This window comes from Helianthus annuus, chromosome 16 (assembly GCF_002127325.2).
Source record: "Helianthus annuus cultivar XRQ/B chromosome 16, HanXRQr2.0-SUNRISE, whole genome shotgun sequence".
In the NCBI taxonomy this organism is placed as follows: Eukaryota; Viridiplantae; Streptophyta; class Magnoliopsida; order Asterales; family Asteraceae; genus Helianthus; species Helianthus annuus.
The window spans coordinates 59,967,852-59,992,959 of record NC_035448.2 but is presented as its reverse complement, the minus strand read 5'-3'; the positions used below and the strand labels follow the sequence as shown (position 1 = coordinate 59,992,959).

General features: G+C 37.5%; 1 protein-coding gene across 1 annotated transcript; it reads left to right on the top strand.

The window, feature by feature from the left end:
• The first annotated feature begins 6,080 nt into the window (after positions 1-6,080).
• LOC110942688 (E3 ubiquitin-protein ligase RNF167-like) lies at positions 6,081-6,623 on the top strand. Its single transcript, XM_022184460.1, has one exon. The coding sequence runs from the start codon at positions 6,081-6,083 to the stop codon at positions 6,621-6,623; it is 543 nt and encodes a 180-aa protein (XP_022040152.1).
• The last annotated feature ends 18,485 nt before the right edge of the window (positions 6,624-25,108 follow it).

The window sequence follows — 25,108 nt, the reverse complement described above, 5'->3', positions numbered from 1 at the left end:
ATAATCACACTCCAAATTCATCTCGAACAGACCTTGCGGGGCCGCGCAACGTGTCTTAGTAAAGATTTGGGAAAGATCAGTCTTCAGTAACCATGCGCCGGAGAAAGGAAAGACAAATGTTCAACACCCTTGCGCGGCCCGCGCAAGGTTACAGTTAAGCTTGAGGATTTAACAACAAGAGACAAGTCTTTAACACTTCTGCACGCATGAAATAAAGACTTGAACTAAAGGAATCTTTTCTGTTATAACAGAATGGACACGTGGCAAGGGATTACTGGTTTACAGCTGTAGATCTTCTAGAAGGCATTAAATTACCATCGTGTACAAACCTCATTCGGTTATAACCGAATGTGACGTGGCAAAATCTGGGACCTTCCTTGATGTCACGATGATGGCAACAATTTACATGCAAATCTAGATTAAACCACTTTCCACGTGGCATCTCCCAGCCGTTGATCAAGATCACGATCCGTGTGCATGGATGGGGAGATAATTAACAAACGGAAAAGAGAATTCCGTTGTTACCTCAGTTACATTTTTGGCGCCAAACTTTAGTTATAAATATGAGAATTCAGGTACGATCTATTTATCTACACTCACTTACTTTCACTCTTACTACTTCATCTTTTTAGAGATCATAGTACTTATTCTCACGCCTGAGGGTGGTCACGGAGAGAGCCCCCATTCTCCCCGTGGCGAGGCTAACGGCGTTTCTATTTTGCAGAGATTTCCGGCGAAGTAGTTCCCATCAGCAATCGACGAGAGGATTAACCCTTTTATGCAGAAACCCTACCCCTAGATCTGATTGATTCCGGCCATTTAGATCTGGTGTTTCTTTATTGGCGTCCACCGATTTCTACTTTTATTCTCATCTTTTCATTCGATTTCTTTCTTTCTTCTATTTTCAATGGCAGAAGGTCCATCAAATCAACTACCAGATCCTCGATCTGAGAACAGAGGCAATTTTACTTATGCTTCTCGTGTCGACGGAATCGTGGAAGAAGCATCCAATGACGATGATGTTCACCATGATGCGAATCAGGTGAACGATCATGTTACCCTGGGAGTCCAACAAAAAATTCCAATCAGTTCAATCCCCCTCCTGGTGAAACTCCGATCTCTTGGTTTGTTAAATCTCAGGGAGCCTTGAATGCAGTTTATGCACAACTTTGTGCACAAACCGCTCAGACAGCATCACATGCATGTAGACCTGCAGCTCAGGTGCGAACCCCAACCGCACCTCGAATTTTACATTATGATTCACCATCGTACATGTCGGATGAAGATACATAAGTTAATTCCCAGTCTCGCACCAGATATGAGTCTACTTATTCTGGCACGAGACGCCGGGATCATCGTGAAGAGCAACATTCTCATAGAAGACAATCTATTCATTCAAGGCAATATACAAAAAAAAAGAATTTTGCAATAACCAAACAAGTTTCTCAAAAATCTTGTTTGAATATGTTTAGTCTGAATAAATGTCACAAAAACAAAAAGTTTTACGACAACCAACGCTTTTTACGCTTTTCGCCATTTCACTAACCACTAACCCAAAAATCACATACCCTTAGCCCAAGCCTAACTCTTTCCAAAGTCCTCTTGATATTTACAAAGGTTTATAGTTAAAAAGGAGGAGGTTTGATCGCTTGGCAAGCATATGGAAGAAGTAAGTCCCATGCCGGAATCGAGTGTTTCACAAAAATACACCTTCGGCCAAGTGTTGAGTGATCTCCCATGAGGTATGTGAACTTGTATATAAATAGAATTTTAAAGAGGCATGTTATGCCCAGATAAATATTTTTTTAACAAATTTTCTAAATAAATCATGACGAATAGGATTGTAAATAAAATAAAAACAAAACTAAATAAAGATCTTGGATTCCCGACACTCAAGATAAGCCATAAACTTCTACTCTACTTATTCCATTTGTGTGTGTAAGCCACATTTAAAAAGTTTTGCTTGAGGACAAGCAAAGATTCAAGTGTGGGGGTATTTGATGTGTACAAAATGCAACAAGTAAATTACATCAATAGAGACATAAAACCAACCCTTTTTAGTACTAATGTTGGAAAAAAACGCGTTCTTTCTTCCTTTTGAATTTACATGAACAAATGAGCTTAAAAGAACAAAAGGAACAAATAAGCACCCAATAACCAACATAAATACAAGAAGAAGGAATAACGTGACATGCCCGACCCCTAGGCAGCATCTCCCAAGATAAAAACAAGAAACAGAAGCTGACCACAAGGGCCGTGCCCAGCCAGGCATGGGTCGTGGTCAGACCTCACACAACAAGACAAAGACTGCAGAAGCTTGACACCCACCACGGGGCAGTGCCCAGCTCACCATGGGGCGTGGTTAACCCTTAGATTTGCAGAATCTTGATAGTATAACAAAGAGTTGACCACGGGGCCGTGTCCAGAAGCCACGGGGTCGTGTGGGGCCTCCTGCTGACAGCTGTAATTAATGAAGGAAGGGAAGAAGCTGGCCACGGGCCGTGCCCAGTGGACACGGGGCCGTGGCCGGTGTACTGTTCTAGCTATAAATAGGGGTGCTTGGTTCACTTCAAAGGAAACCCTTGGCAAACCACTTCTCTCCTACTTTGCCACCACTCCACCACCACTACAACACCAACACCCACCACCACCATCCATCTATCATCTTTAGAGTATGTATCCAAGATTTATCGTAAGAGTTCTTGTCAATCAAAGGCCATGCTTGGCTAACCTCTTACATCACTTGGTTAAGACAAGTCTTTAATGTGTTACTTTTGATTTTAAATCTTTCGGCACTTTTTAATTGGGTATGTATTAATGACTTTAATAACTAGTTTCTTATGTAGAAAGTGAATTTTCTTGACCATTTCTTCATGATGTCATTGATTTGCTAATTCGTGTCTTTACGGTCTATATAAAGCACGTTAACTACTTGGAAGGGGTTAGAAGGGTGGTTTGGTAAAGTTCTTGTCTCGTTCAGTGTATAGATCCTGCGAGGACTTGGTTCAAGCTTACTAGGAACTCCTTTAATGCCCAAAGGTATTGGATGGCGGGGGTGCGAATAGCTTGAACCCCTCATATGAAAACTACTATTAAAGCATTAAACCGGCTTCTTGGGATCGTATCCTTGCTGACTCAAACCACTTAGCCAAGGTAATGTTACCTTCAAAAGAGGGGCCTACCACTTTTCGATTAATAACTTATTTAATTATCTTTCAATATTCCGACACTTTGGGGTTGTATCCCTGCTGGCTCAAACCACTGGGTTGAGGGTAACGGCACCTTCAAAAGAGGGGCCTACTACTATAACTAAGATAATCTCTTAAAAAGACTGAAAGTGCGAAAATCATCAAAGGGTACATTAAAGATGAGTTGGATCCAAGTGATTCTAATTTGTCTATTTGGTTTTCATTTTTTTTATCTTTTACTTTTTAGATTTTTTTTCATGTTTAAAAACTCTTTAAAAAAATTTTAGATCGATTAGACGTTGACGATAAACTGGTATTAAAAGCTCTTGTGTCCTTGGACGACCTCGATATCTTACCAACACTATACTACGCTCGCGATGGGTGCACTTGCCATAGTGTGTGTTTAGTGTTAGTACAATATCGTGTTTTATAAATTTAAAACTTGACTACTGCGTAAAACAAGCTTAAAACATTAATAAAATCATATCACACTTAAGAACAAGTTAAAACCCTAAAAAACACACACTTGTAAGGAAAGATGACCCAAAAGCTTAAATTGTGTGTGAAACATGAAATACTTATAAGCAAATCCTAGATGCATCGACGACGGTGATATATCACCGGAATGTGGGATGTGCACCGGTGACAGAGACACCAATGATAAATGCATCATAAAGTCTACATATGTGTTGGCAACAAACAAAAGGTATATACAATCATCTAGAAGCCTGGAAACATTGAGAATATCACTAGGGCTGTCATAAGCATCTTTAGGCTGGAGGGTGTGGGATGGAGCCCCTAGGGGCTTTATCAGGACACATAAGGGACACGTAGGATCCACGTCAGCCAGGGGGCTTTATCACGCCTCCCTTTAACTTGCAGGGTGTGGGATGGAGCCCCCTATTAAACAGAATTTAAAAAAAAAAAGATTTCATTGGATTAAATCAAGTGGACCCCACCTGAACATCTCATTCTTAGCGTTAACATGATGGAGCCCCCTCCTATAGCGCCCCCTTGTTGAATCGGTGGGTGTGGGTGTATGGCGCCAGGTGGCGCTGTAGGTGATGGGGTGGCACGATAGAGCCCCCACAATCTCTGACCTTAATAAAACTAACAAAACCACAAATTTTCAGTTCTTGAATTCAGCAATCTTTAATCGTTAGAATTTTCCACCTCCTCTATAGGTATACAATGGTCTTTTCAGACCCAACAACACCAATCATGAAAATGCTTTTATAATTTAATATTGATTCCATTTAATATTTAAGAAGTCAAATTATTTAATAATTCGATTTCTTATATTTATGTGTTTTATAAATAACTAACTACAAACTAATATAAACTAGTGGAATCTTGCGCTTTGCATTAGCTCGGTTTGTTATAGTATATCGGCAATTGGTATAGAAATCGAAAGAGATATGCCCAAAAGGATATCGATATGTGTTTATATCTATCGCAAACCATAAAAACGAACTCGGTTTGTCACGACTCCGTTAGCATACCGGCACTTGCTATAACCTTTGGTACCAAAAAACACTCATTGCAAATACAACTTGTTTTTTCACGAATTTTATAAGTCATGTCAAGAAAACTATAAAAATGAACATGTACCGGTACCATTGTTATTTAGACGACATCGCTTCAGTTTGTCACCATAACAAAAATCAACTATATTTGACCAGTTCAAATTAAACTTTATATTATATTATAATATAAATTTTTAGAAAGTAATAAAGTAAATAAATAAATTTGTTTGATTAACACAAAAAGTAATTTAGTGACAACACATTATACCAAATGTAATAGGGTTTTTTTAACAAGGCTCAAACTATTCAGACACCCTATCTGCCTATTTAGACACCCTGTGTCTCGTATATGCATCGTATAGGCCTATATGAGGCGTATAAGGTTACATCAAAATCAGTGTCTGACTCATGTCAGTTCTGGTTTGACTGGTTCAATATGCCTCGTATAGGCCTATACTGGGCGTATATAAGGGTTTTTTTTTTTTTTTTTTTTAACAAACATGTTATACAATATTAATCGTTTTAGCAAACTTTTATACAAAAACAAGTTTTTTATTTTAAATAATTTATATTAGGACCCCTCGTTGGTGTTTTTTTAAGTTGAAAAATGGATGTTTTGGTAGGGTAATTTGATTGTTTTTGGAGGGTGATGTTTTTTTGAGTAAAAAAATGGGTGTTTTGGTAGGGTAATTTGAGTTGTTTTTTAAGAAAAGTTTTATTTTTTTATAAAAATATTTTACCGTTTTCAAGATCGGCCTTTAAAAATATTCGATCGTAGAAATATTACATTGTTTTTAACATATAGTGTAGTATAGGTCTCGTATATGTCCCTTATAGATCTTGTATAGGCCTATCGACGTATACGGGTGTTGTATCATATCCTATAAAGCTTACAATTCTGTTATATAAATTCGGATAAAAAAGTTTATAAAGCTTATAATTTTTTTATATAAAATCGGATAAAAAAGATTGATCCCTAGAATTATCTGAAAAAACAATTAATAGAATTAATGTCACTGACGAGAATGGTTATAAAATGTGAAATTTATTTGTTGATTTGTCAAAATATCCTTTTTTTAGACCAAAACCATGAGTGCCAAAACCCTAACTTTATTTATATATAATTTGATATATCCGTATGTGAGGAAGAGATTATTGAAAAAAACAATTAAACTATAAAACATTGAGATAACGAACCGCCATACGCTTCTACTTATAAGTAAGTTATAACAAAATAATACTCCAAACCATAATCCCACACAGATCTTCATTCGACGTCTCTACCCTACTTCCACTGTCAGCCACCAACAAAGCGTTCGTGAACCACCCCAGCAGCCTCCCTATTTGAACCCGTGTACGTACAATCATGTCTTGTTCGTACGCTGTCGTAGACCGAGTATCAAGGACTTTTGTAATCGTAAATGCAACAACTGCTGATCACGTGGATGTATTACTTGAGTTGAAGCCGGACTCATCGGTAACGGTCCATAATTACAATATTGAAGACATTATTAACAGGGTGTGGTACGATGATGGAACTCCTTATAGAATATTGAGAATGGCATTCACAGCTATCAACGGGTCTGTAGTGAGTGCTAGATTATTTAATGGAACTGAAACTCTTGAACACAGTGATCTAACAGCAATGGATATGGCAAGCCTTATATTGCGTTGTGAGTCTTATTATAAAGATAAGTCGAAGTTTATAGAAGACGCGGTGAAAGTAAGTAGATTGGGTAAAGAGAAAGGATGTGAAGAGATTTGTGCAATTTGTCATGATGAATACCAAGCGGAAGATATGATCGGAACAATAGAATGCAAACATAGTTTTCATCCGCAATGTATCAAGGAGTGGTTGAGGAGGAAGGAAAACTGTCCGATTTGCAGGGCTCATGCTGTGGCTATATGAAGGCTTATACCTGTTGCTTCATGAACATTAGGTTAAATTGTATTCAGTGGTGAATCTTTGTACTTATGATTTTTCTTATTTGTACTTGTTGTCATTGTTTCATGTAGACTTATGATGTTTCAAAGCATTTATACTTTGGTTGTAGCATATAGATCTGACGTTAATGACTGATTTTAAAGACCTGTTTGTTTGATGTTGATGAAGAACATGTGTTCATGTAATGTCTCTAAATGAGAAAAAAAAAGTTTGAAGTACTAAAAATTAGGTGTCCAATTTGTTGTTTATATCACAACTGTATTCATTTTGCAAGTTGCCTTACATGTTGAAATTATAGACAATATACTAACAATCCTTTGATTGGTGTACACATTTTGATTGATTTTTCCCAAGAGTACCCACAACAACAAACATGATCCATCCACTTTTTCCTCTAACAACAATCCATTCTAAACTACTCCAAATCTTCCCTTCATCCCCCATTTTTCATTTTGTTTAAACTATATCTATCTAATGTAATTATTTTATGATATTTTTTATGTTCCTTTTATATTTAAATTATATAAAACAAAATAAATTAAAAATAAAAAATAGGATAGTAAAATGAAATAAATATCGATTCACTAAATGAATAAATAATATAATTTCCAACCTATGAATTAGCAACATTGTGTTGCTTTAGGTTCTTGTAATATATGTATTGGGAATTCTTTTTTTTTAAATGCATTTTTTTTTCTTTTAATCTAAAGGATTTTATCTTTTACATTTTAATGCCTTCGACTTTTCTACTTCCAAACCAAAGTTTTTCATTTTTTTCAATTTAATCCAAACACTATTTTTTATTTTCAACCTTTCGTTCTAAATTTTGTGAGTCAACACGTCGCAACATGCATGTGGGGTTTAACGTTTTTTCGTCTGTTTTTTCCCGTTTGATAGGCCAGTCGCAACGCGTCTAATTTTCTCCGTTTGACAAGTTCGTCGCCATGCGAGGGTCGTAAATCGACTTAGTTATATTTTTCTATGTTTTACGTTTATGACTAATTTCTTCGCATTAACACGCCACAACGGGCAGGCGTGATTTAACGATTTTGTAGGATCGTTGTTGGACCCGAATGAGTCAATCAGAAGAGTCTTTTATCCGAATCAAAGGCGGAATCAATGACGCGGACGCTCAAAGTAAATATAATGCCTCTTATATTGATATTACACTGATTTACAACCTGGAGACAAACTGGCAGCACTTCGTTACAAGTTCAGGTTCCGTGCCAAATGAACAAACAAGTGCACCTTATATAGTAGTGGTAATTTCGCTTTTAATGACCAAATGCCATATGAGCGAAATCAGAAGTTTCTGATTTCGCTCCAAGTGACCTTGGACATTATGAGCGAAATCAACACCTTAACTTCTAATCTTTGATTCTCGAACCTCGTGCACTGGTTATTCTAACCTATCCTATTACATGATACCAGACGAAGTCAATAGACGTAATGCACCAACAGACTCCCCCTCGGATATTGACGAAGTCTTCAGTGTCTCTGGTCTCTGTCATGACACCTCTTCAGTCTTGATCATTCTGCCTTCTCGTTCAGATTGTAACATTGTAAGAATCCATCACTCTCTTCATCAGCTTCACACTTTTGAATATTATACCAGGATCTCATCACTGGCTCTATCATCAACAACTTTATCATCAGCAGGCTCCCCCTTTCGTCAAGCTTCCGTGCTTTTAGGGATCGACACCTAACTTTCCATCTACAAGCTCTTCCTAGCTTCAAGCTTGTCTTCAGACTCCCCCTCAGACTTTGCTCTCGGGATCGTAGTCTGGACATTTCCTACAATCACTCATACAATCTATAAGTAACAATATTTTAAACTTCCAGATATTGTAATCTAGCAATTCAAATCTTCTAAATCACTACTCATGAATTTGGCAGTTTCATCAAATCGTATCGGAAACTAGCTCTATAACAATATAAGCATCCAAATCCCCCACAGTTAATCATCCAAGTCCAAACTAATGACCTTGGAGATATCACAAACTGTTTTTGATTTTGATAGAAATTTCAAGTTTCAAATTAATGAACTTGTTTTATTTTCAGAAACACAATCAGCTTACTTAGATTTTGAAACTCAGCATTTCAGACATCGGTTGTCGAAAGTAAAGCAGAAATCAAAATCTTTTTGTATTTTCTAAAAATATGAAGCAGTAAAGAAATATGTACAAACATATTTACATACAATATTTTTGTTTGAGTATGCGCCAGAGGATCATATCAGTTTTTGACAAGTCACAAGTACCGTTGAGCTTAGTTACACTTTATGAATTAAACAATTCACTTAGATTGTCGATATACTGATCCACTTAAATTTTCATACAAACTTCAATTGATTCAGGATACGATTTAGATGTTTTAGGAACTTGACTCATTCATGTCTCCCACCTCTAGAATATACTCCCGTATCCAGAATCCCAATATTCAGTCTTACAGGTGAGTATACCACAGATGATATCTGTCAGGAGTTAAATGCGAGGGCCGTGAGAGCTCAGGTCGATACTTCCGTATACGCAAAGAGATGACGGCTTCGACTTTTCGGTGTGTCCCCTTAGAGGATCTTTTGATTTCAACAGCAGCGACTATCAATTTTATTGTTTCATCAGCTTGCTGAGGGCGATGCTATGTTTCAAGCGTCAGCGGAAAGTATTATTCGGGGACTAGGTCAGAACTTCCATTCAGCAGAAGTCCCGGAATAATACCCCAGATATCACTATATCACTGAGTATAAAGACCTAGTATCTCAGAATAAGAGACCTTTCAAACGAGATTTCAGGGGTTACCTATATATCCAAGTAGTGTTCCCCACGAAATAAACAAGTGTTTGAATTTAGGTTTATATCCTGAAAAAGTTTACTAAATGTATAAAAACCTATCGGCATATCATCAGTGAGACTGTTTAACGCTATTTAATCATTACAATTCTTTAGCATACTATAATTGTCTACTGATGTACTATCATTTCCTCTTTTTATGCAAAACTCAATTTTTATTAAAATTTTATCATGTTTTTGTCTTTTTCAAATTTTCTAATGTTTTTGTATTTTCTGACAAATTTTTCTCCCCCTAAAATGCAAAATTATTAAAAATTTGACAACACGATGCTGATAGCTTTGTCTCGCCATCCATTTTCTGCATCTTGTGAACTGGATTACACTAAAAGCAATAATTACCCCCATGATTTACAACACATTGATTTTTACAGTTTGAAAACTGTTTTTCAATCTGGTGAAAGTAATCATGTTTGTTCAGCCGTGAGGGTTTCGGCGTATTCAATCAACACACACACATTTATTTTATTTTTTATTTTATTTTTTTTTATGAAAATGTGTACAGAAAACAATCAAACTAAACTCCATGTTCAACCAAACCAGGGTGCTGCAACCTCTTCATGTGCCAGGCTGCCCCAACTTCCATTCTCACAATCTTCAGCTTTGTTGAGCACCTGTACATTCAAACTTTATCAATTATTTGAACAATTTAGCCCAGGTCTGTTGGACCTTAGGCATTTCAACACAATAATTTTCATTTAATTTTGGAAACTCTTTGTCATTTAAAACTTTTTCAGCTATGACTTCAACTTTCTCATCTTTTACCGAATTGACATTTTTCTTAACAGACCATGTTTGACCCGTCGGTGTTCCTCGTTTGTAAAAATGTGATTCTTTTTGAACACTTTGTTTCTGAACAACATTTGGTTTCCAAAACTGTTGAGGTTTTGTCATATCAACTGATGTTTTCCAACTCTGTGTTGTTCTGAATCTGGGTGTGTGAGAATTCCAGGTCTGTCTTGAATCGAACTTGTTCGGGTTTGATTTCCAATTTTGATTTGAAGTAAACTTGTTTGTATTGTACCTCCAAGTTTGTTTCGAATCAAATCTGGTTGACCTTGGTTTCACATCCTCAGATTTCTGTTTTTCAACATCAACAGGCTTTGGATTTGGACACTTTCGTGCAACATGTCTAATTTGATCACATTTAAAACACACTTTCTTTGAAACATCCTTAGCCTGTTGTTGTTTCCTTTTCTTAGTATCAAACTCCTCATTAGACTGTTGTCCAAATTTGAGTTTTTCCTCTTCTTTCAAACTTTTTCCTTGAACAAAACTCATCTTTTCCTTAACATTTTGTGTTTCATTTTTCTTCCAATTTTGTTTCTTTTTATAACCCAAACCAGCCTTCATGTTTTTCTTTTTAAAACCAGGTTTGTTATAAGAACCTTTGTGACCTTTACCAGCAAACTTTGAAATTTCCGACTTCTCAATCTCAACTCAATCTCAACCATTTTGAAAACTTTATCAACCTTTTCTGAAATCACATTCTGAATCGGGAAAACAACATCCAAGAATAATTTGTCCGATCCAATCATGGTATAAACCAATCCTTTTGAATCATCATTCAAATTTTTCTCGAATTTTGTGTTTTTCAGATATCCATCATAAAGATTTCTTCCATCTTCATCCTGTGATTCAGACTTACCTTTTGTAGACTCATCTTTCAAAACGCTATCAACAACCTTACTTACCACCTCTGAATCATTAGCTTCATCAGATTTGGTGTAAGTGACATCGATACTCTCAGGTAATTGGTCAACTATGTTCAGACCCTTTGCCACCTTTTCCTCATCATAAAAAGTATAATTGTTTCTCAATGGTGGTGGTACCTGATGAAATTCTAAACCAATACTTTTTTTACAGTTGTCAGTATCTTTGTCCTCTGGTGTGATATTGAAAATGCGTTCGAGAATGTACGAAGAGTTATGATAACTTTGAAGTTTGGTAACAACCTTTTCTTTTTCAGCCAAGACTTGTTTAAGATTAGCAATTTCATCAACACATTTGTTCAATTCAATTTGCTTTTCTTTAAACTTTCTTTCATACATTTCTTTAGTGACTAAAGTTTCAGACAATCTTTGATCAAAACTTTTGACTTGGCTCTTCAAAGTATCATAAGCTTCCTGTACCCGCTGACTCGACCACTTTAAAGAATCATATTGTTTTTGTAATTCTTGAAATTTAGATTCTTTTTCAAAACAATCAACACATTTAGCTGAACACTTTTGTTTATAGATTTCATTTTCCTTTTCAAAATCTTGACATTTTTGTGTTAGTTTTTCAACTTTTAATTTCAAAATTTCTTCTTTGTCAATCATTTCTTTACATTTTGTTGTGAAAACATTTTCAAGTTTGTTTGCTTCAATTTATTTTGTTTTTATAATGTCACCTTTTTCAGTACAGGCTTTGCACATTTCTATGCAATTCCTGCACTTGTTTTCACTTTCATCAACAATTTCAGCATTCAACAAGTCAGAAGATTCATTTACCTCAGTCTCTTTCAGCACCGGTTCTTCTGTCTCAGCTTTCTGATCTTCCTCTTTGTTCTCCTCGTCTCCTTCTTTCTGTGCTTCTTCTCTCTTCTGCTCTTCTTCAACTTTCTGTTCCTCTCCAGCAACACGCTTTGCGACAGTCTTCATTTCCTCAATCATCTTCTTCAATTCTTCTTATTTTCTCTTCTTCATTTCTACCACCTTTGGTAGACTTGCTTCACAAACTTCTCTTATCTTGCTTTACAAATCCGGCAAATATGTTTTATCCGATAACCTTCTTGTGTTGAAAGTAGCCTGTCTTGGAAGCAAACTAGTTACAGCTTCAAAATCCACTTTTGATGGGTCAACAACTAGATTACCCCGTGAATCCATGTAACATTCTAACTCATCATTCCATCTTTTTGCTCTCTGGGCTTCTTTGAATGGTTCGTTTAATTTTCCAATTTCCCATCTTGCATAATCATTTTTCCACCATCTACCAGGATCAGAATCAGCCACAAATGCATAACCAACTGCATCTTCTTCAGGGCAAACTTGACTCCAGTCGTAACCTTCATCGTCATGAATAACTGCAAGAGCCCTTGATTTTTCTTCAGGCTGCTTCAATCTTGGAGGCTCAGACTTGTTCTGATGATAAATTGCTTTCTTATAATAATCTTCTTTGAACGGGTTTTCCGAATCATCAACATAATCATTTCTGCACTCGCGCTTAAAGTGACCTTTTTGTTTACATTTGAAACATGTCACCTTTGATTTATCAAAGCCTAACTTGGTAGAAGGTTCACCAATAGACTTTCTTCCTGTTATCTCCATGAAACGCTGTGCCCTCCTCACTACACTTGCCATGCACCATCTTATGTCGATCAATTCCATCTCCTCAGGATCAATTTGATCGTAATCTTCTTTTGTCAAATTGGTGTTGCCAATCTTCCCTGCAACGAGACTTTCATACGATTCAAGCACTGATGCTAAGAATACCATCTGTTGTTTCACTGACTTTTCACTAAAATTCTGCCCATTCTTCAGATCCACTGCGATATTACACTGAAATAAATTCTTTGAAGCAGATTGGTTGGAAGTTGTTGAAGAAGATCCACTGTGAAAACCACTGTGAAGACTTTCATTGTTTACTGAGTTTTAACTTTCTGCAGAAAACGCTATTCTTGGAGACCCAGCCTGTGGTACATTTCCTCGGTAGTAAAGTTCCACATTCTGCTGATGAGCTGTATTGTTAACTTTAGATCTCTTTATCTCCAACTCATGGCTTTCAAGCCTTTCAATCAGCAAATCCACAGTTAACTCTTCAGGCTTGATTGTATTTTTCAACATTAGAGTGAAGTATTGCCAATCTTGATCATTTGGTAATGAATCAAACAAGTTATCTGTCACACCCCCAAATTACCACCTAGGGCGTGTCCCTAATGGAGGTGCAACCATTCAACAAAGAGCCACCAATCATATCAAACACAAGTTATTATGAAATACCAAATTAAAAGAAATGCATTGTTTGAAAGTTAAACCAAAACCAAAGTACTGAGCGGAAGCATAAAGTATCAATGTGTAGTGTATCAAAAGCAAATTAAGATAACGGTTTATTATGACCACAACCACTCCAGCAGCATCAGACAGCAAGCTCCCAAGTTCCTTCAGTAATCACCTACAAGCATGTAAACAAGTGTGTCAGACTACGCTGGTGAGTTCAAGGTTTTGTTAACAAGTTATGTTACCATATGTATGTTAATGCGATTTAATGTTGCGTTACGATGTTGCTCATGTTAGATACCCTAGGGAGTGTGCCCATAAGTATCCGGGGAGTGGGTACCCCTTAATGACCGTTTGCTATGTTGCCATCGTTAGATACCCTAGGGAGAGTGCCCATATGTATCCGAGGAGTGTGCCTCTAACAACCATAGCCATACCCAGATAATTAGTTCACGCCCGTCCTTACGGCCCGGTGTGAGGTTTCCCACCTAATAGCGCTATCAACTAATCACCCCCATTGCCCTCCAGGCAATACCCAAAACCGATTAAGTTATTTACCCAATGTTTTCCCTTCCAAATGTTTACCAGTTGTCCCAAACCACCGGGACGCATGCTTGAGAAAAGTGCAGTGAACTCACCTTGGTTTGCTCGGTTTGGACAAGGAACTCGTTAATTTATTCAATACTCGTGACCTAAGAGAGTGGTTGGTGTTTATCAGTTTCACAATTCATTTTCGCATAAGCCACATCAAGTACTATCACACAAGTCACGTATAACAGTTAAACAGGTAACGCACATAATTGCTAAATTCGCTGATGTTTTTAATATCAAATGATACGTTGAACCACACAATAAATCCCACAAGTATAGACAGTATAGTTCGGGTCCTTGCACACTTAACCCTTTCCCATTTATCACCCACACATTCACATAATTAATTCATGCATCACTAGTGGGCTCGATGGCCTCTCATAACCATCCCCATCCGGTTATCAGTTCAAGTGGGACGGCCCAGGTTCATGGCCCGTTTCTCACATCTCATGTATTGCTAATTATCAACATCAAGCACACTCCTGTAACAATATTTAAGCTCTACACTGACTTCATGTTCACCTACTTTCTAATATAAATTTCTCAATTATCATAATGCACATGCTTTACCAACCATTCTGCCAGATTACATGTGAAACCCATTGACTCATTATTCAATCACCAAAATATATACATATCCATCAGGTTGTCATGTGTTTATAATCAGTTGTTTATAAAAATAAATACTATATTCGGTTGCTTGACTATCTCAAAATACTTACACCCACATGGCCGCCCCATTGGACCTTTGATCGGCCCAACAATTTCGTGCCATCTCAACTTATGCCCTATGACCCATCATTTGATTCACACTATTATTTTGAGATGCATTATGCAATCATGTGTTCATCTGACATTAAGATTCCATATTCAAATACCAACCAATTAGCATTCAAGATACAATTATTATTATCAAATAAAACAACAATAGTGGACGGCAATCTTAGGTAAACATAAAGTTCCTATTGGGCCGATAACCTATATTCCCATGTAAAGCCTTCTATTCAATCGGTCCAATGGAAATATCATACACAGTTGATGATTGTCGGCCACTATCTATATTCCCATGTGAGTTGATATAATTACAAAAATTTCGGTCAAATTGAATTGAGATAATAATCATGGTCGGCCATGCATGAGATATTAAATTACTAAATGTTTTAGTAATTTGCATGAGGTCCAATTGGAGGGGTTTATTTAGTCAAGTTGCATGCAGAATTGATGGTTTCGGTCAAATGATCATATAACAACAACACATGGCATCAAAAGAATTTATAATTTGTTTAATCATGATTATGCCTAATGATCAACATGTAACCTATATTATCCCATATACTAAGCTGTAAGTCATATATTTTGCGCACAACAGAAGTTCACATATACCCATGTAACACAACAGAAAATTATTGCAAGAATCATCGTAACCGTACTAACCGAAGGAACAAGAGACTGCCGAGGGGAAGGGGTGATTAATGCCGTCGCAATCTGGGGAGGAGAAGTAGGGGTAGGGCTTGAGTTTTAAGCTAATCCAAATACGTATGCATATTAGATAAAGATTTGAGTGGTCAATTTATAATTGGTTTAGGCAGTTGATTTGTAATTGGTTTTGGTTTGGGCGGTGCATTATAACCGGGATGGGCTTGAGCCCATTTTCATAAAGTCACGATTTAGGGGTGGGCTACAAGGAACCCAAATACCCGCCCCCCATTTAATACATATGAGGTTTCGAGCCTGTTATGCTATGTGGGCCAAACAAGAGAGGCCTAAACGGCCCTGAGGTGTGTAAGCCGTTTTGTGAACGATTACGCGCACACAAACATTTAGCGAATCAAACATAAGGATACGCACAGAAGAGTTGTGAGATTTATGTAATACTAACCTGAATATTCGGGTTGTCACATCATCCCCAACTTGAAGGAAATTTCGTCCCGAAATTTGGCAAGTAAGCATTGAGGAGTGAGTGAGGAAATCAAGATTGCTGCGGATTTTGCTCAGGTGTGACATCATCCCCAACTTGAAGGAAATTTCGTCCCGAAATTTAGCAAACAGTCGCTGAGGAAGCTAGTTCGTTAAGCGTTTTCGCGGGGTGTCACAACATCTCCTACTTGAAAGAATTTTCATCCCGAAAATTGGTCTAAGACAATGGCTTGAAGTGAGTTCCGACGAACTCGATCTATAGATACTTTACAACGCCTGGGGCTAATCTTGTGATCGATGGAAATCATGGTATGGTTGCTAGCGTTTTGTTATATCAGTTGCCAATCAAAGATTCGAGCGAAACAGGGGTCCCTTAAACGTCCGAAGGATTTGGCCAGCAAATTTGTTGTCAAGAAGTAATTTCCAGTAGTGGTGCATGGCGGCAGGACACAACAGGGAGGTTCGTTACATTGCGGTTGCACGAGTGTATCATTTGTCCAAAACAGAGATTGGTGGGTAAAGGTTAGTGTTTCAAAACGACATATGCGTGTAACTGTAACTGCTTCACTTCTAGCAGCGATGACAAGTGAAAGTGATAAGGTTCGTCTACAGGGATGCGTGGGTATAGTTCTCCTAACCCCGTGTTCGTTCGGAAGTTCCATCTAGCGATCATCGGTACCCTCGGGTAGAAGCGATGCTCCGCGTGTTGTAGGGTTGGGTTTCAAAAGCTGCAAGGACGATGACAATGCCAACAACGGCACCACCACGATGATCTTAAACTGATAAGGATTCCCCACTGGGGAGAGGGAACGCACGATTTTCTTTTTGCAGAGAATTCTCTGCTTGATACATAGATAACCAAGTCCATGTCAACGACCATGTCAAAACTTACAAGAGTATTGCATCAACCAATAGAGGCATTGCATCAACCCATAGGCATCGGATAATACAAAGGCCAGCGAGAGGTTTACCATAATTAAGGTAACTGTCGTAGAGTCAAAGATGTGACTCTTGTGGTGCAAGGGTAAAAAGGGGTAAGGTGACGACTTAGTACAAGAAATATCCCTTAAACGATAAAATAAGAAACCCATTCAAATTAAACCATATAAGTCACTACATCGAATATTCGCAAAAATTTTAATCACCATGATTGTTTATACGAAAACAACTGAAAGAAAAGAAAATAACTAGATAAACGATTGGAAGACGAGTCAGTCGTCCACGTCACCATCCCCGAGGTCACTACCATCATCATCGTCTCCGTCATTATCCGAGACCTCCTCTGGCTCTTCTTCCTCCTCCTCCGGCTCTTCCTCCTCCTCTTCGGGCTCTTCATCAGACCCTTCCGCCTCTGGTTCGGGAGGTGCCGGGACTGGGGCTGGCTCGGGTTCAGGTGCGAAGCGAGCTTCCTCCAAGTGATGGACCCTCCAATCTATCATACCTATCTTTTCGGCAAGCGAGTTAAGCCTTTCATGATCCACTCGAGCGTCTCTCAGTATCAGACCTTGTACCTCACGCCCTTTTAGGGCTTCTGCCTTCAAGTCAGTAGTCCTCCTAATAAGTTCCTGTATCTGTTTCTCTTGAGCTTCCAATCGCCCTCCTTGGGTATCAACCTTTCTTAGTAATTTCTGATTTTGCTCCATTAAGACTTGGTTTTGTTCTATTAGAATCTGGTTATAATCTCGGAGGGCCTTACTCACAGCCGACTCGGCCTGAGCGCTGAGGGAGTTAACTGGTAGTGCATGCGTAGGTCGGGAGGACGACTCCCCGCCCTGTGCGAGTCTCTTCCTATAAGCAGCACGCGTCTCCATCTGACGCGGGGGTGAGTGAGTATCAGCGGGTGCCTTCCCTGGCGCCCGGGATTGGTCGGAAGATGCGGACGATGTAGTCATGCCTGTCGAGTTGATGACGTAACGCAAGTTAAACGAAAGAATGCACACTCACAACGTTCCAAAAGAGGGTATTAGCGCAGAAAGGAAAAAAAAATGACAGAAAGAGTAAGCACACAAGGTTTCAATCAATAGTTGCTACGTCCGTTTCCTCGTCCACTCATGTTTCTATATATGGAAATGAACTGATTCAGGGGTCGAAAACGAGGAAAGTGTTCAGGTTTATCACGTTGAGAACGATTAACTACCATGTTCATACACAAGCAGGGAAGAACCCCTCTTACACTCGTTAAGCCTCATTGGGATTTGCATGCACCACGCGTTATTATTATGTGTGCACCCATGATAATAAGGCGGTTTGCATGCTCCTCTCAATGCTTCTTAACTTATGCTTGAAGTTTCTCCCGCCCCAATCAACACAAAATAAGCACTACCAACAAGATTAAAATTTACTAGATGCAAGTGTTATGTTACACTTTCAATGTGTCATGATGCCTACCATGTCATATCGTGTATGCTATAAATACAGTTACGTTTACTAGGCATATAAAGCATAAGCTAAGGAGGAACGAACCTTGCAGTCTGAAGCTGAGTGTCATGGTCATCGTTTGGATCAATTCGGTTATAGTCTGGTTTTATGAAAACATTTTTAAAACCGAGTTCTCTATAACCAGTGGCTCTGATACCAAACTGTCACACCCCCAAATTACCACCTAGGGCGTGTCCCTAATGGAGGTGCAACCATTCAACAAAGAGCCACCAATCATATCAAACACAAGTTATTATGAAATACCAAATTAAAAGAAATGCATTGTTTGAAAGTTAAACCAAAACCAAAGTACTGAGCGGAAGCATAAAGTATCAATGTGTAGTGTATCAAAAGCAAATTAAGATAACGGTTTATTATGACCACAACCACTCCAGCAGCATCAGACAGCAAGCTCCCAAGTTCCTTCAGTAATCACCTACAAGCATGTAAACAAGTGTGTCAGACTACGCTGGTGAGTTCAAGGTTTTGTTAACAAGTTATGTTACCATATGTATGTTAATGCGATTTAATGTTGCGTTACGATGTTGCTCATGTTAGATACCCTAGGGAGTGTGCCCATAAGTATCCGGGGAGTGGGTACCCCTTAATGACCGTTTGCTATGTTGCCATCGTTAGATACCCTAGGGAGAGTGCCCATATGTATCCGAGGAGTGTGCCTCTAACAACCATAGCCATACCCAGATAATTAGTTCACGCCCGTCCTTACGGCCCGGTGTGAGGTTTCCCACCTAATAGCGCTATCAACTAATCACCCCCATTGCCCTCCAGGCAATACCCAAAACCGATTAAGTTATTTACCCAATGTTTTCCCTTCCAAATGTTTACCAGTTGTCCCAAACCACCGGGACGCATGCTTGAGAAAAGTGCAGTGAACTCACCTTGGTTTGCTCGGTTTGGACAAGGAACTCGTTAATTTATTCAATACTCGTGACCTAAGAGAGTGGTTGGTGTTTATCAGTTTCACAATTCATTTTCGCATAAGCCACATCAAGTACTATCACACAAGTCACGTATAACAGTTAAACAGGTAACGCACATAATTGCTAAATTCGCTGATGTTTTTAATATCAAATGATACGTTGAACCACACAATAAATCCCACAAGTATAGACAGTATAGTTCGGGTCCTTGCACACTTAACCCTTTCCCATTTATCACCCACACATTCACATAATTAATTCATGCATCACTAGTGGGCTCGATGGCCTCTCATAACCATCCCCATCCGGTTATCAGTTCAAGTGGGACGGCCCAGGTTCATGGCCCGTTTCTCACATCTCATGTATTGCTAATTATCAACATCAAGCACACTCCTGTAACAATATTTAAGCTCTACACTGACTTCATGTTCACCTACTTTCTAATATAAATTTCTCAATTATCATAATGCACATGCTTTACCAACCATTCTGCCAGATTACATGTGAAACCCATTGACTCATTATTCAATCACCAAAATATATACATATCCATCAGGTTGTCATGTGTTTATAATCAGTTGTTTATAAAAATAAATACTATATTCGGTTGCTTGACTATCTCAAAATACTTACACCCACATGGCCGCCCCATTGGACCTTTGATCGGCCCAACAATTTCGTGCCATCTCAACTTATGCCCTATGACCCATCATTTGATTCACACTATTATTTTGAGATGCATTATGCAATCATGTGTTCATCTGACATTAAGATTCCATATTCAAATACCAACCAATTAGCATTCAAGATACAATTATTATTATCAAATAAAACAACAATAGTGGACGGCAATCTTAGGTAAACATAAAGTTCCTATTGGGCCGATAACCTATATTCCCATGTAAAGCCTTCTATTCAATCGGTCCAATGGAAATATCATACACAGTTGATGATTGTCGGCCACTATCTATATTCCCATGTGAGTTGATATAATTACAAAAATTTCGGTCAAATTGAATTGAGATAATAATCATGGTCGGCCATGCATGAGATATTAAATTACTAAATGTTTTAGTAATTTGCATGAGGTCCAATTGGAGGGGTTTATTTAGTCAAGTTGCATGCAGAATTGATGGTTTCGGTCAAATGATCATATAACAACAACACATGGCATCAAAAGAATTTATAATTTGTTTAATCATGATTATGCCTAATGATCAACATGTAACCTATATTATCCCATATACTAAGCTGTAAGTCATATATTTTGCGCACAACAGAAGTTCACATATACCCATGTAACACAACAGAAAATTATTGCAAGAATCATCGTAACCGTACTAACCGAAGGAACAAGAGACTGCCGAGGGGAAGGGGTGATTAATGCCGTCGCAATCTGGGGAGGAGAAGTAGGGGTAGGGCTTGAGTTTTAAGCTAATCCAAATACGTATGCATATTAGATAAAGATTTGAGTGGTCAATTTATAATTGGTTTAGGCAGTTGATTTGTAATTGGTTTTGGTTTGGGCGGTGCATTATAACCGGGATGGGCTTGAGCCCATTTTCATAAAGTCACGATTTAGGGGTGGGCTACAAGGAACCCAAATACCCGCCCCCCATTTAATACATATGAGGTTTCGAGCCTGTTATGCTATGTGGGCCAAACAAGAGAGGCCTAAACGGCCCTGAGGTGTGTAAGCCGTTTTGTGAACGATTACGCGCACACAAACATTTAGCGAATCAAACATAAGGATACGCACAGAAGAGTTGTGAGATTTATGTAATACTAACCTGAATATTCGGGTTGTCACATTATCCACCAGCTTCTCTTCAGTATATGTGATTTTGTGTATGGCCAGCTCCATTTTCAGATGTCCAAATCTTTCGATCATTTTACAAACAGATTCATTTTTCATGCAACTGAATAGATCAAACTCTTTACGCAACAATTTCTTTTTGTTTTTAACAATTTCATTACTTCCTACACATTTTCTCTCTAACGCTTCCCACAAACTCTTCGAAGTTTTCTCTTGTTCAAGTAACGAAATAATATCCTCTCTTACTGACTGTTTGATCAATGTAATCATTTTATATTCAGCCACAACATTTTTTATATCTATGTCTGTGAAATCTTTCTCTTTTACTGGTGCAGTATATCCATTTTTCAATTTTAACCAGCTTTCAGGAGCGAAAGCTTTTACCCAACCCTCAAATCGGTTTTTCCACCAATTATAATCTTCAACTTTCATTAGCTTCGGTGGTTTCTGTTGACTTCCATACATGTTCTCAAACTTCAAATTCTCCGAAATCTCTCTTGAATATTCTCTCATCTCAGATCTTCTATCTGTCGATTCGGAAGTGAACGTGTTGTAGAATGTGTTGTAAAATTCTTCGCTGCTATTCGTCATCTTTAATCACCTGGAGAACAGACAAACAAACTCAATCAGTTTAAACAATATCAAATATTATGAAATAAACCGACACTCGATTGTCGTGAAATGATTTTGACGCGAAAAAGTTCACTTTCGAGCAAAATATGACTCTTGAGCGAAATCAGATTTTAACCAAGTATTCCCTTTCGAGCGAAATCAAGGGATAACACTATGAGCGAAATTAGACTTTAAGCCTTTAGAGCGAAATCAGGTTTAGTCTTTCGAGCGAAATAGCAGTTGTTATTAAGAGCGAAATCAGGACAACTTTTTGAAGCGAAATCACAACTATCTAGTCAACTGGAGCGAAATCAACAGATATCTAGGAGCGAAATCATGTTTCTATGTGTCTCAAAAGCGAAATCAGACTGTCATTGGAGCGAAATCACACATTGTCCGTTCGAGCGAAATCAACTCGAAGTCCATTTTTGTCCATTTTTAGTCCGAATTTAGATGTGAAACTTTCAAGGGTTTATCTACGTCCAATTTTAAACAAACTGTGAAAATTTGATCCGGTTTTGTCCGATAAAATTTCCTGAAATGATAAAAGAAGGTGTAGAAGACAGAATATGGATCCAATTGAGCTAAACTCTTCTTCCTGAGCTCTGATACCACTTGTAGGATCGTTGTTGGACCCGAATGAGTCAATCAGAAGAGTCTTCTATCCGAATCAAAGGCGGAATCAATGACGCGGACGCTCAAAGTAAATATAATGCCTCTTATATTGATATTACACTGATTTACAACCTGGAGACAAACTGGAAGCACTTCGTTACAAGTTCAGGTTCCGTGCCAAATGAACAAACAAGTGCACCATATAGTAGTGGTAATTTCGCTTTTAATGACCAAATGCCATATGAGCGAAATCAGAAGTTTCTAATTTCGCTCCAAGTGACCTTGGACATTATGAGCGAAATCAACACCTTAACTTCTAATCTTTGATTCTCGAACCTCGTGCACTGGTTATTCTAACCTATCCTATTACATGATACAAGACGAAGTCAAAAGACGTAATGCACCAACAGATTTTACGTCTGTTTTTCATTCGGTGTTATTTTTTACATTTTTCTTTATTTTATTTGTACGAGCTCTTCTGATATTGGTGATCGCTAGCAGTGGTGCGACATTATTGATACTTGGCACTATTTTACGAACGTATTTAACCTATTAAGTTTTTTACTAATAACTTGTTTCAAGTTTACCGCTATACCTCCTTTAATTAAGAAAATCTATTTTTTACGTGAATATTTTTATGTACGTATCTATAAATTCGATTTGTTCTACGTTTTAACATAAACTTTTTCTAAAAACGAGCAGGTTATATACAATGCGTTTTCGTTTAAAAAGACCATTTTTATGTACGTTTCAGTATAAATTCGAGTTGGTGTATGTTTCAATGTAAACTTTTTTGGGAAACGTGTCTGCTCAAATATAATATGTTTTCGTGATTATTTTATAAATGTTTTGTATATTTTGTTTCGATACAAGTGGAATCAAATTGTGGTTTCTTTTTCCCTTTTTTAAATGCTCTAATTAATCTCTTTTGATAATACATGTCAACTTTTCTGTTATGCCTGTTACGTTTTCTATGTATGACTCCGGTCACATATAATATGTTATGATTGTAGGGTATAAATTTGAGTTACTTTATGTTTTTTATCCAATCGCAATGCTTATATAGGTTACATTGAGTTCAATCAGATACGTCGAAACACGTGTTTTCATATGGTTAACGCATCACATAACGTTTAGGCTAATCCATTCGATGCTTGCTATGTACCCGCACAAATCTTATTGCTAGTTTATTTTAATTATAACAAATTTTAGTGAATTAATAGATTATATTAAAAACATACGATTGTAAAAGAAAATAGATATCCAAATAAAAAAAATCAATAAATAATATTTGGTATTTTAATTACAACAAAATTTAAAGAAATTAGTAATGATTGTATAACTTTAGGGTTTAAATTGTATTTTACCTAACTTCTAAGGACCTAAGTGAAAAAGTGTCACGGGGCCCACTTATCCACAATCAAACCACTCATCCACAATTCAACCAGTCCGCTTGAGCGGATTTGCACACCACCGGATCGCCTAGTCACCACCCCTCAACGAGCTCCCGTTTATTTCGGGTGGTTTGTTGAGCGGACCAACCATTGTGGATGCTCTAGAAGCAATAGAATACAAGAAAAGAAAGTAAAACAATCATGTTCTTCCAACATTTGTAAAAAGCTAAATTATTGTAGGGGAGTAAACTGCCATTTTGGTCCATGTGGTTTGGGCACTTTTACCATTTTAGTTCAAATCTTAAAGTTTTTAAATCTATGTCCCTGTGGTTTCACTTTTATTGTCATTTTAGTCCAAAATTCAAAAAATCCCTTTTTGGACTGTTGCAACCTCCTATTTTGTCTTTTTGTGCAGGGGTATTTTTGTCCAACTGATTTTTATTTAACAATTTCTTAATCAAAAAACTAAATTAAATACATTTAACTCCTTTAAATACCTTTATTTAACAGATCATCTTCAATCTTCCCCCATTTTTACAGATCATCTTCAATCATTAAATCTTCCCCTGAAACCCTAAAATGGTAAACCACAACATCCTCTTCAACACGCTTTTCACTACCCCTTTAACCTTTACTTAAAGAATGAGAAACATTACACTATAAATTCCTCTTAATATTTTGCTTTCCTTCAAATCCCACTTTAGTTTCATTGGCCACATGTTTCCAGCTGATTTGGTTCAATGAAATATGATGAATGTTTGCTGCTTTATATGGGTTTTGGTTGTGAGCTCATTCAGGCATTTGATTAAACACCTTGTGGGATAAGATAAAGTTTCAATTTTGGGAATTTTTGTTATATTTTCTTTTAAATTTGTTGAGTTTGGATTAATTGGGTATTTGAGTGGGTTTCTTTTTGTTTGAAGGACACAAATGGATGATGATCATGTGGAAATTTCGGGTACAAATGTCGGTTTCATTGATCAAAAAGAGAGGATTGATCAAAGTTCACGCGGGTTGAATTCTTCGACATTTGATGGGTTTGGTTGTAACACCCCAGAAATATAAAGTTTTATATTAAGAATTTAAAATCAGTAATAAACAGGATAAAGTAATTAGGAATAAATAACCTAGTTAAATCGTAAGTCTTATAGTAATAAGGAAAATTGTTGAAATAAACTACATGTAACTTGGAATAAAGTATAGGGCCAATTATAGCAAACTTGAAACAAGTTTGTTTTAATTAAAATATTAGACACCAAAACACACACTTTAAGTGTGTGTTCTGGTTGAATTCTCCAGAGAAGCCAGGAAGCTCCCCATAT

Bases quoted from the DNA above. Each gene is read 5' to 3' on its own strand.
- LOC110942688 (XM_022184460.1), top strand. From the start codon at position 6,081: ATGTCTTGTTCGTACGCTGTCGTAGACCGAGTATCAAGGACTTTTGTA.